The 13,204-nt window shown below is 35.7% G+C and overlaps 1 protein-coding gene and 1 long non-coding RNA gene across 2 annotated transcripts; one reads left to right on the top strand and one right to left on the bottom strand.

Moving 5' to 3' along the window:
* The first annotated feature begins 2,654 nt into the window (after positions 1 to 2,654).
* Positions 2,655 to 5,426, top strand: LOC104095984 (uncharacterized). The gene is made up of 3 exons (XM_009602252.4): positions 2,655 to 3,225; positions 4,125 to 4,472; positions 4,558 to 5,426. The coding sequence occupies exons 1-3, from the start codon at positions 2,797 to 2,799 to the stop codon at positions 5,188 to 5,190; spliced, it is 1,410 nt and encodes a 469-aa protein (XP_009600547.1). The 5' UTR covers positions 2,655 to 2,796; the 3' UTR covers positions 5,191 to 5,426.
* A 1,883-nt stretch (positions 5,427 to 7,309) lies between these two features.
* On the bottom strand, positions 7,310 to 12,407 carry LOC138909087 (uncharacterized). Its single transcript, XR_011415604.1, has 2 exons — positions 10,838 to 12,407; positions 7,310 to 9,451 (listed from the first exon to the last, which is right to left on the bottom strand). It is a non-coding gene; the product is annotated as an uncharacterized lncRNA (long non-coding RNA).
* Between the last annotated feature and the right edge of the window lie 797 nt (positions 12,408 to 13,204).

Here is a 13,204-nt window from a genome sequence, read left to right as displayed (position 1 = left end):
TAAGAGAAATTCATAAAATATAATTTAAGTTTTTTTTACACGCAAATTTATGCATTGTGCTTAAAATACTAGGTTCAGATAAATTTGGTACCACAACACCTAATCCATCCCTAATGATAGAAATTCATTTTACAAGAAATATTTGTCATTAGAAAGTTATTTAGTGTTTAGTTACCATTTACCATAATGTATTTTTCAGAGACACATTTTACATCAAAATAAAAAAGATGAGTTTACTCGTTTGTGATCAGAAGTTATTTCCCTTACAATTATCTTAATTTCTTACTTATTTTATTATTACCAGTTACAACACTTTGACATTATTATTATTTTTATTATTCAAACATTTCATAAAAAGCTCTTCAATTTGCTAATATCATTATTAATTTTCAATTTACATTTTTCCCATGCTTTTTTATACCAAACAGCCCAAGTACTACCAAATAGACTCAAAATGTTAGTAAAAGATTTTGCAAAAGATCATAATTAAATCTTACGGCAAAGGGCCAAATATACCCCTCTACTTTCGAAAATGGTCTAAGAATACTCCTTGTTATACTATTGGGTTGAATACTCCTTGTTATACTATTGGGTTATATATACCCCTACCGTCATACTTTGGGTTCAAATATACCCCTCATTTAAACGGAGAGATACGTGTCATCGTCCTTTTGGCCAATTTTAAATATCTCCTAATTAATTAAAAAGATCTATTACCCATACCCGAAAAATAATATATATTTTTTGTAAAAATTAAAAAAAAACTGAAATTATTTTTACTAAAAACTGAAAAAAACTAAAATATTTATTTTTCAGTTTTTACAAAAAAACTGCTTTAGAAAAAACTGGAAAATATTTTCTAAAATAATATTTTTGTAAAAACTAGAAAAAAAAAGCTAAAAATCAATTTTCTAAAGCAATTTTTTTTGTAAAAACTGGAAAAAATTGAATTTTTTTTTACTAAAAACTGAAAAAAACGATTTGTTTTTCCAGTTTTTACAAAAAAATTGCTTTAAAAAAAGCTGAAAAATATTTTCTAAAATAATATTTTTATAAATACTGAAAAAAAACTAAAAAGCAATTTTCTAAAGCAGTGTTTTTTTAAAAACTGAAAAAACAAATATTTTCTTTTTTTTTCATTTTTTAGTTAAAAATATTTCAGTTTTTTTTACAGTTTTTAATTGCTTTAGAAAATTGCTTTTCAGTTTTTTTTTTCCAGTTGTTACAAAAAACTATTTTCAGTTTTTTCCAAAAAAAATATTATTTTTCGAGTATGGGTAATGAGTCGTTTTAATTAATTAGGAGATATTTAGAATTGACCAACAGTACGATGACACGTGTCCCTCCGTTTAAATGAGGTGTATATTTGAATTCAAAGTATGACCGCAGGAGTATAGATAACTCAATAGTATAACTAGGGGTATTCTTAGATTATTTTAAAAAATAGAGAAATATATTTGTCCTTTGCCGTAAATCTTAACATATTCGTTTTGATAAACCATGTTCACTCATAAGTTTTAACTATCCATTGATTGAGAGTACTAAGTTATACGGATTTACTATTTGATTGAAAGTTCAGATTTTTCCAGATTTGTATGCTTAAATACAACCAAAAACAAAAGAAAAGCAAAGATAAAAAAGAAAAAGTGATAAAACCAGTATCTTTACCCAACCAACCAGCCAATGAAAAGCGTAAGGTGAAAAAGGACAAAAGAAGAAGGCGCCTAAAATAACAACCTTTTACTCATTTCGCCTATTCAGTGTTTTGGAGCTTAATACTGTGCTTCTCCTCCTTCATACGTCTGTGTGTATACACCTACCTGGCCACTGACACTTCACCCCAACCAATGCACCTTTGTCAAAATGACATTTTTACCCTCATATTTTTTTTATTGTTTTTTGGTTTTACACAATTTCTCCGATACGTCTACTAATGCGAGGGAAAGTAAAACACTTTTATAAGAGGTCATCTTATTCCTAGACTCAACTTCGAAATCTCAAATTAAGGATTAAAGTTTATTATTTCATCATAACCTTTTGGTGATAGTACCTCATATTTTACTACTAGTACTAAGTTAGAAGGAATTTGTATATCAATTATTTTACTTCAGTGGGTTTCATTGAGTTTAGTCTATAAACTTACTAATTAAAGATATAAAGAATTTTCTTTTCTTCTATCAGACACAGTCTCTCTGTCCATATATGATACGGGTAAGGCTACGTACATCTTACTCTCCTCAAAACTCATTTGTGAAAAATCGCTGAATTTGTTGTTATTGTATCCGGTAAAGAAGTTTAATGCATGTGATTCATTCAACTAGAAGAGATTAGGATGATAATTTAATAACATTAATAAACACAATCTTTGTATGATTTCAAATTTAGCGATATTTTTTCCTAACTCAATTAGTCATTTTTTAATAATTAGAAAAAAGAAAACATAAGATCCTAAGGGTAATTTTGTCATTATAAAATTTATTAGTCTAATAAATCTAGGGAATGATGAGTAGATTAGGAGTGCCCCTAGAGGTTCAAAACTTTACATATTACTACGCTTATATAAACGCAAAAGCATGGAAATGTTTTGCTTCTTCATAACGGCATACCCCTCCCTACCCCCTCCTCACCCACCCCCACCACCCTTTGTATTTTTCTGCTCTCTTTAGTTGCCTTTTTCAGTGAGACCAACTAGCAAACACCTTCTCTGCATTTCTGCAGCATCTACATACTCTCCCATCTCAGGCTCCTCATTTGAGTCTTTTCTACTCGCTTCTCAGTGGGATTTTAGGAGCAAAAATGGAGAAGAAACAAGGGTTTTTCTCAGCACTGAAAGATGAGGTAGTTAGGGGATTATCACCGGGTAAGTCCAGAGGAAGAAGCCCATCACCTTCGGGTTCGGGTCTGCTCCGAAGACGTAAAGGAAGTCACGCGCCACCACCGGAAGTGTACATTTCAAGATCGGGTAGTCTGAGGCCATGTGTTGAGACATTGTCGCCGTTGATGGAGGGTCCGGATCCGAACGGGTCGGAGGTTGGGGACTCCAAGTCCGAGAGGTGGTGGATGAAAGGTCAGCTATGTCGGGCGCCTTCTGTTTCAACTTCCGGGTCGGGTTTACAACGGTCGGATCTGAGGTTGCTTCTTGGTGTCTTGGGTGCGCCGCTTGCCCCGGTACATGTTAGCAACAATGACCCTTTGCCTCATCTCAGCATCAAAGACACTCCCATTGTTAGTATCTTTTGCTCGCTATTTCCTTATTAGTCCATTCTTACACAATTCTACATTTGGTAACAATTAATTTTACACTTTCATTTCCAAATTAATTTTACACTTTCACTTTTAACCTTAATGATAAATTTTTATAGTTACACATTTAAAAGTTTTTATTTTTTCTGTAAAATATCTTTTATGCAGTAGCAAAGTTTGGCATTTAAGGATAAATTTTTTGTTTCTTATTTTTGTGTTGTGGGTGAGATGTGACAAGTAGGTGGTTGTCAGTGTTAAGCTGTAGGTTGTAAAAATGGTTCAATTCCAACAAATTGTTGCTTTCGTTTTTTTTCTAAATTAAGTAATTTTTTGGACTTCATTGAATTAATAACTGTATGAAACTGAGACATTTGGTGTATACCTCTCCTGTCATTTTGTATTTTTACCAATTTTAGCTGTTTTCTTGACTTCTCTTTGAATGCGTGATGGGAAATTGATTGTGCCATTTTTGTTGGCGAGTCTGTATGTGAACATAAATTCTTTTAGATAAAGGAGGAGTTAATATTTTTATTAGATATATATTGCTACATCTACATTGAGTCCAAAAACAAGAAAGGGCTCCATTGAGTTTTTTCTTCTTTTTTTTTTTTTTTTTTTTAAATTTTCATTTATGTGTTTTTGTGGGCTGGAATGACTATCTGGATGTAGCCCCTTACCTTAGTTGGTAGACAATTAGTGTCTTCATTTAATGCAATCTGAGGATAATTGGGCATAGTATCGTGATGGTGGTCCTTGTTTGAGTTCTGCCATTGTTTTTAGTTCTCATCTTTTTGCAAATTGATTAAATATGTATGACTATGAATTTATTTTGGATTTAGGCTTAGTTGATTGATGGACTGTGTGTTACTTCTAATTTGCAGGAGACTTCATCTGCTCAGTATATATTGCAGCAGTATACTGCAGCGTCTGGAGGACAGAAACTTCACAACACGATTTATAATGCTTATGCGATGGGAAAGGTAAGGATGTTGGCATCAGATATTGAGACGGCAACGAAGGTAATAAAGAGCAGGAATTCAACTAAGACAGCTGAATCTGGGGGATTTGTCCTCTGGCAAATGAACCCGGACATGTGGTATGTGGAGCTTGCGCTTGGTAGCAGTAAGGTTCATGCTGGTTGCAATGGGAAACTTGTGTGGAGGCATACCCCTTGGCTCGGTGCACATGCTGCAAAAGGACCAGTTAGACCCTTGCGTCGTGCACTTCAGGTATATTTCGGAATACAGCTTCATTACGTTCTTTTGTGGTCCCTCAATTTCAATAAATGACCCCTGTCTCTAACTGTACTTGCAGGGACTTGATCCAAGAACTACTGCAAACATGTTTGCTAGTGCAAAATGCACTGGGGAAAAAAAGATCAATGGTGAGGATTGCTTCATTCTTAAACTTTGTGCTGATCCACATACATTGAAAGCCAGGAGTGAAGGACCAGCAGAGATCATTAGGCATGTCCTATTTGGGTATTTTAGCCAGAGAACGGGGCTTCTTGTACACTTGGAAGACTCACATTTGACCCGAATCCAAACAAATGGGGGTGATGCCGTTTACTGGGAGACGACAATCAATTCATTCCTCGAGGATTACAGGCCTGTTGAGGGGATCATGATTGCTCACTCAGGGCGATCTGTTGTAACCCTTTTCCGATTTGGTGAAACAGCTATGAGTCACACCAAGACCAGGATGGAAGAAGCATGGACTATTGAGGAAGTGGCATTCAATGTTCCGGGTCTGTCAGAAGAGTGTTTCATTCCCCCCGCAGAGCTAAGATTTAGTTCAATTGGCGAAGCGTGTGAGCTTTCTCAGGGAGAAAGGGTAAAGACTACTGTGGCTGCCGCCGCTGCTGCAGCTTACCGAGCTAAGGTTGCTGCTCTGGATAAATCGCGTGACGGCAATGTCAATAACATTGTATTGAAGATGAATTATTAGATCTGCCACTAATTTCTTAAGAATTTAGGTCTTGTTGGTATAAATAGGCTGACAGAACCAGGTAAAGTAGTAGTAAGCTAGGGGTCAGATGATTGAGGAATTTTGAGGTTTTATACAAGTCGTATCTCAATCTGTAAATATTCATAGGATATCTTCTTGTTTCAATTAAGATTCCCTTTGTGGAATCAACTCTATCAATCTGCATTCTGGCTAATAATGTAGGTCTTTTTTTCTTTTTTTCTCCTGTGAAGACTTTGAATTGTAGTAACTCCATATCATGTACCATAGGCTGTTGAAAAATAGTATCCAGTAGCATGCGAATGTTGAAAGAGCTACATGGTGTTTGTCGCTGGCCCACGCTTAAGGTCTGAAACTTAATTCTTGTTCTTTTTGATAGTGATGATTACTGCTGCTAAGAAAAGTATGGGCAATTTATAATTTTGCAGTAGGGTTGTTTGTACACAAGCCATAATTATGAGTGATTATGGTAAGGGGGCACGCTTGCTGCTGGATCTTTTTTTGCATTTTAGCTGCAAATAATATCTAATTTTCGATTTTGCCTTTTGCTTCTGTTCTGTGTTGAGAATCCTGACAAAACAAGGGAAGAATACAGTCTCTTTCTAGAGGTGATGATTGCAATACTTGAATGCAAATGGCGCCCCAGTATGCATTGAAATTGTACCACAAGCTCACACGTATATGCGCAATCGCCATCATTCATTAAAGGCCTACTGAGACAAATTTATCATTAAATAATTAGCATTAGAATGCTTGTATCTACACGGTCTACGTTACACCCTTTATGTTTTGGGTGCGACGCTTCCTTAGATCGTGCGTGAATGCAGGTTGCTTTGTGCACTCGACCGCCTTATATTAAGGATATATTAATATCATTTTTTAAACAGATTATTCACGATATTTGAACTTTTTAAGTTTGTTTTCTTGTGACAGTAAGCTAATATTTGGCCTCAAATTCCTCGGAATTATTGTTTTTGTGATAGTAAGAACTGGAATGGTCAGGTTTTAAACCAGCGGATGTAGCATAGAGTATAGCCAGTGCGGAGCACAGGGGTTCATTCGTCTGAAAATTACACTGTTTAATTAAATTAAAAAATTATTTTTATGTATATATACTATATGTTGACTCCCCTTATTTTTTTCGTGGGTTTATGCTCTGCCCCGAGTATAGGGGCATCCACTACTTATTTATGACAATGAATGTGAACTCAATATTTAGTTCAATAAATATTTGGAGCAGAGGCAGATCGATGATTTAAAGTTTATAGGTTCCTATAACGATCTTAAGTAAATATACAATATGTAACTCAATTCACAATCAAATATTTATGGATATTTAATAAATTTATATGCAAAAGCCCCCTGATTTGGAGTAGAAAATAATAATTTTGTAAACAGTAGAGTCGCCCGACATCTGACCAACCCTTTTTTCTTTTCCCGGCAGCGGCAAACCTTGAACTAGACACATGTTATTCTTTCTTCCGAAAAGAAAAAGAGTAAAGGTGAATGAATAATACTTCACTTTCCATAACTCTCAGCAGGCTGTAGTATATATATATATATATCCTGATAACTGTGGGCCTGCAGCCTGCTGTGAACTTAAGATTTGCTAGGCAATGCAGCTTTTATACATAAAAGCGGGGTTGGACACTTGGAACCCTGAAATATAGGAAAAGAGGAGAGAGTTTTAAGTAGGTTTGGAACTCGAAAAAACTTACTCATCGTGTTACACCAACAACACATGTGTTCACATATACTGTCATCACCGAACAATAGTTAATCGATATATCATTTGAACATGGTAAACTAATATGATTTGGTATTAAATATTGAATGCGAGTAAGTTTTTATCTTGATACTCTGCAAAGTGAAACAGATTTTATAGGAAACAAAGTGAATAAAATAAGACATTAGGGAGCGAATAAATATTTTAAACATTTTTCTCTTTAAATTTTCAACAGAACTAAAATGTTTGACAGATAAGTAATTCAATTTTCAATGGTTAGGACTTAGGATCGAGGAGGGGAACCAGAAAATGGCAGACAGTGCGGAAGCAGGATTTTTATCATAGGAATTCAAAAAATAAAAAAGTAAATGCACAAAGAAGTTAAGGAGATTTAACATCCAATGTCTTTCATTACAGAAGGAATGAAACAGTTGGTTTACAGTTGTACAGTGTTACCTCTTATATAACTAACTAACTGATAATAATATCTCCTAACGATCCTTATAACAAATAGCTAACTCTACTAACCACTAATCTTCTATTATTTACAAAAAGGCCCCTCAAGTCACGTGATACCTATTTTGACACTCCCCTCAAGCTGGCAGGTGCAAAAATGTTTAGCACTCCCAGCTTGCCATTTAGAAATTCATGTTGTGCTCTATTTAAGCCTTTGGTCAAAATGTCTGCTACTTAATCTTTTGAGTTTACATGTTATGTCATCACCAGGCCTGACTGAATCTTCTCTCTAATAAAGTGGCAATCGATTTTTATGTGCTTTGTTCTCTCGTGAAAGACTGGGTTGGCTGCAATTTGGAGAGTAGCCTTACTGTCACTATATAGGTATACTGGCAGTGCCACTTCTGCTCCAAGCTCCTTCAGAAGTGCAGTCAACTACACCACTTCTGACACTGCACTAGCCACACTTCTATATTCAGCTTCTGCTGAACTTTTAGAGACGATGTTCTACTTCTTGGACTTCCGAGACACCAAAGACTTTCCATACTTTACCAAGAAACTTGTGACTGATCGTCTAGTGTTTGGGCATGAAGCCTAATCTACATCACAAAAAAAACTGAAATCCTGCTTGTAGCCACACTGCTCAATAGTATTCCAAGACCCAGTTCTCTTTTAACATACTTGACTACCCTTATAGCAGCCTCCCAATGTGTCTTCTTAGGTTGCTGCAAGAATTGGCATAATGTTTGTACAACAAATGCAATTTCATGTCTGGTTAGGGTCAAATACAACAACTTTCCAATTAATCTATGATATGAAGCTTTATCTTCCAAGTATTGGATCATCTGTATTTCCTACCAGCTTGTCATAATTAACCACTGATAGTTTAAGGTTGGCCTCCAAAGGTGTCCATGCTGGTTTTGCATTTCCCAATCCTAGATCAGAAATAATCTCTAATACGTACTCTCTCTAATTCACTACAATGCCCTTGCTTGACCTACTGAACAACATACCTAAGAAGAATTTCAAATGCTCCAAATCCTTGATCTTGAAGGGTTTATGTAGTGAGTGCTTAGTATCTTCTATCAGCTACAAATAATTTTCTGTCACCAACATATTATCTATATAAACAAGGATCGCCACAACACTGCTTCTTGCTCTTCTAATGAACAAGGAATGGTCAAGACTGCTTTGACCAAACCTCAAAGTTAATAATGCCTCAGTCAATTTCATATTCCATTGCATGCTAGCCTGCTAGCTTTCTTTAAATTATATAGGGATTTTATAAGCCTACAAACTAGTCCTTGTTGCTCCCCCTGGCTTGAAAATCCCTTAGGTAATTACATATAGACCTCATCATGAAGATCCCCTTGCAAAAAGGCATTATATACATCCATTTGATGTATATGTCATCCATGGACAACTGCTAATGAGAGAAATATTCTGACAGTCACAATTTTAACAACAGGAGAAAATACTTCATTGTAATCATGACCTTCGGTTTGGCTATAACCTTTAGCAACTAGCCGAGCCTTGAACCTCTCAATCTCACCATCAGCCTTCAGCTTTACCTTGTAAAACCATCGACAACTTATAACAGACTTGCCTGGAGGCAGAGTAACTAGCCCCCAGGTATTGTTATCTTGTAATGCCTGGATCTCATCTTACATGGCTTTAACCCATCTGACATCTTTGGAAGCCTCATGGAAGGTTGAGAGGTATTATTGGCTATAGGAGTTACATAATCAACCAACCATAAAGGTTGTTTGGTCACTCTTTGTGATCTCCTCAGTTGTGTGTCTGGTAAAGAAGGATCCTCAAGCTGCTCAATAGTAGGAATTGGAAGTGCAGGTTCATTTGGGATATCTCCATTAAGCTGCTTCAAGCTATCAACATCTCCATTAAGTTGCATCAAACTATCAGCTGATGTGTCCTCACAGGGCATGGATGATGGACTGGTTTCCGGAGAAAGACTGAAATTAGGATATTCAATATATGTAAGAGAAACACCACTGGGAATTGCAGCAGGCTCATCTTATGAACTTGAAAGAGAATCAGTTCCTGAAATAGAAACATTAAGAAAAGCAACACTATAAAAGGGATCATGCAGTGTGGAAGGAAATGAATCGGCTGCTGAATCCAGTTGAAAAAGGAAAACTTCCTCTTTGAATATGACATCTCGATTAGTGAAGAACTTGTGCTTCTCAAGGTCATACAACACATAAACTTTGGATGTAGCAGAATAGCCCATGAAAGTTTCCCTCACAGCTTTAGCAACAAATTTGTCTCCTCTAGGCAGAACACTAGCATAGCAAAGACAACCAAGTGTTCTAAGATGTGTAATTGAAGGTTTTTTTTAACCATAGAACAATACATATGGTGATTTTCTATTTAGCATCATAGAAGGTAGTCTATTAATAATGTATATTGCAGCTAAAATACAATGGCCCCAAAATTTCAAAGGAATGTGCCCTTGAAATTTTACAGCTCTTGCTACTTCTAGGATATGTCGATGTTTTCTTTCAGCAACCCCATTCTGCTGAGGTGTATATACACAAGACCTCTGATGCAGTATTCCCATAGCTGATAACAATTCTACAAAAGCAGTGTTTACAAACTCACTGCCATTATCTGTCATTACTACTTGTACAACTGCTTGAAATTGAGTCTTAATCATTTTCAAAAAGTTCCTCAATACATTGACCATATCACTTTTAAACTTTAGTAAGCAAATCCAAGTAACACGAGAATAATCATCAACTACAGTCAAAAAAAACTTATTGCCATCAAATGTTGGAGTATGATATGGCCCCCAAATATCCAAGTGTAGCAAATGAAAGGTTGTAGTAGTTTTAGTAGTACTAAGAGGAAAAGGCAATCTAGTATGCTTAGCTAAAGGACATACACCACAACTATCTATTACATTTCTGCAGTTTTTAAGTCTCACACCAAGCAATTGTCTCATGGCTCCACCAGAAACATAAGCTAGCCGTTTATGCCATAATGATACATTAATTGATCTCTCATGTGCTATTAATCCTTTACTAACTGCACTTATTCTGGGAACAAGGATGTATATGCCATCATTTACACTACCAATCGCCCTGACCTTCCCACTGAAGAGGTCCTGGAACAGGCAAAAGTCAGGTTAAAAGTTAACTGACCAATAGAGATCTCTAGTTACTTTTGACACTGATATCAAATTGTATTGGAATTCAGAAACAAACAAGACATCCTTGATTTCTTCTCCTTGTAAAATTTGACAATTTCCAACATGAGACATTGAATTCACACTACCATTTGGCGTATGCACTATCCTAATATTATGAGGATCAAGTTTTGTCACATTAATCAACATCTTCAAATCTGAGCTCATATGGTTTGTAGACCCTGTATCTATTATCCATTTCTTCTTATCAACATCAGCTAGAAATGAGCGTATAGTACCTGCCATGTTAGCCATTGTGTCATGAGGAAGATCCGTGTTCAACATCTTCAAAATCTAGGCATATTGCTCTGAAGTAAACTATGGAGGCATTTGGATGTCTGCAACTGCTTCCTTTTCTCCATCTTGGGCTCTTGCAGTATTTGCACCAGGTACAGTGTTTGCACCAGGTACTCGTCCATCATAAGCACCTGGAACATTAGGATTAAAGTTTTCCAAATTTACATTATAAGCTGCATTACCAGTTCCTTTCTTCATGAACTTAAAATCTGCCTAGGTATCCAATGATCTTATAGTATCCCTCCTTAGTATGCCCCTTCATCTTGTAAAACACACAATGTAGATTCGAGTTTTTCCTAGGTTTTTGATAGTTTCCTCCTCTTGTGGTTAAAAAAGTTGTGGCTTTAGAGTTTTCCCCTGTAATAGTCATGTTTGCAACTGACCTCTGACTTTCTCTCTCAATGATTACCGAGTATGCTTTGTTAACATTTGGAGTAGGATGAGTCATCAATATTTGACTCCTTGCTTGCTCATATGTCTCATTGAGGCCCATGAGGAACTGCATCAACCTCTGTCTCTTCAAATGTGCAACAAAATCCAGTGATTTCACACAATCATAGTGTGGTGGTGTCATACTATCATAATCATCCCAAAACTCTTTCAAGCTAGTGAAGTATACTGATACACTGTTGGTTCCTTGATGCAATCTCTCTCGCATGTCCTCCCAAACTTTGCTTGCATCATTTGCATATATAAGTCCACTCAAAAGTTCTTTCGATATTGAGCTCATTATCCATCCTAGAACGATTGTATTACACCTATCCCACCGATAACCTAGATTAGCTCTGAAATCCTCCTTCTTCCATGTTCCGTCGACTAACCCTAACTTGTTTTTTCCAAGTAGTTGGATTCTCATCGCACGGCTCTAAATAGAGTAATTGTCAGATCCGGTAAATTGAATCGATATAATTGGTGCTCTAGTCGTATCTGATGGATATAGGAACAATGCGTGGTTGTAATTAATACCATCTCTCGCCATAGCTGCAGTCGAAGCTTTTGACAATTCAATTTCGTTTGAATCTTCTGGAATCGAAGTTGCATATTCACAATTGTGATCTGTATGCTCTGATACCATGTGAATTTGGTGAGAAATCAACAAATAAAGAACCCTAGATTAGAATTAGAGAAGAGAGAGAAGAGAGGAGCTTCGTGAAAATGTCTTTCATTGTAGAAGGAATGAAACAGTTGGTTTACAACAGTACAACGTTACCTTTTACATAACTAACTAACTAACTGATAATAATATCTCCTAACTCTCCTTATAACAAATAACTAACTATACTAACCACCAATCTTCTATTATTTACAAAGAGGCCCCTCAAGTTATGTGATACCTATTTCGACAAGGAACGATCCCAAAATTCTGTCCCTAGAGTGCCTGGACTTGTACATGTGATCTTGAGAATTTTTTCTGTGAGATGTCTTGGGCCCGTTATCTTCATCTACCTGGGCCCAAATAGAACCATCTACTTGGTTTATGTCATGTTGCTCGTAACTTGCTCTTGACCTACGTAAATGCATTACCATTTTTTGGTAAAACTTAAAACTTCAAATTATTCTTGTATTTCTGATATCTTTATATATATGTGCAAGTTGTAAAGTGTAAATAGTCATGAATAATCGCCTAGACAAGGAAGCTATTAGATTTTCTTCTGTTGTTTACGTTCCTTGTATGCCACTAATGAAAGTTATACTTCAATCTAAAGTTATGTGCAACATGCAACATTTGTACGGTTTGTGGGTAAGTAACTAGAACAGTCAGTTCCATTTAATCCACATTAGTTGTGAAAAGGTTCTTTTCCTCACCCTAGTATTTCGGGTTAAGAAGATATGAAAGCACATTTACGGAGAATGAGCCTTGGAAAAACAGTAAAATTTTCTCCATGTTGTTAGGATTTTGTCCTGATTTTTTAATCTATTAGGAATCTCTTGTTTGAAGAAATGAAAAAGATTCCTAAAAGGAATAAATCTCCTTCATATATCTTATGCTTTTCTTGGCGAAAAAGTGTTGGTCATCTATAAATTGAGTATCTCTATTTCTCAAACAATAACAATATCCACAATGTAGTCACTAAAGGAGTCTTACTTGGGGGAGAATTTATTCTCTCAATTAGTTTTTTTCTTTAATAGTACAACATTTATGTGGTTCTTGGCCAAACCTTATTAATATAGTATGCTTCTTTAGTATATCTTTTTTCTTGTCTCATTTATCATCCACCAAGCTTTGTATTGTTAGCTTCTACATGCACCATATTATTTCGATCCCAACAAGTGGTATCTGACGAGTATAAAATACAATACAAAATTGA

This window comes from Nicotiana tomentosiformis, chromosome 4, assembly GCF_000390325.3.
Source record: "Nicotiana tomentosiformis chromosome 4, ASM39032v3, whole genome shotgun sequence".
Classification (NCBI taxonomy): domain Eukaryota; kingdom Viridiplantae; phylum Streptophyta; class Magnoliopsida; order Solanales; family Solanaceae; genus Nicotiana; species Nicotiana tomentosiformis.
Note: the sequence above shows the minus strand (reverse complement) of the source record. Positions and strands in the feature narration are given on the sequence as shown.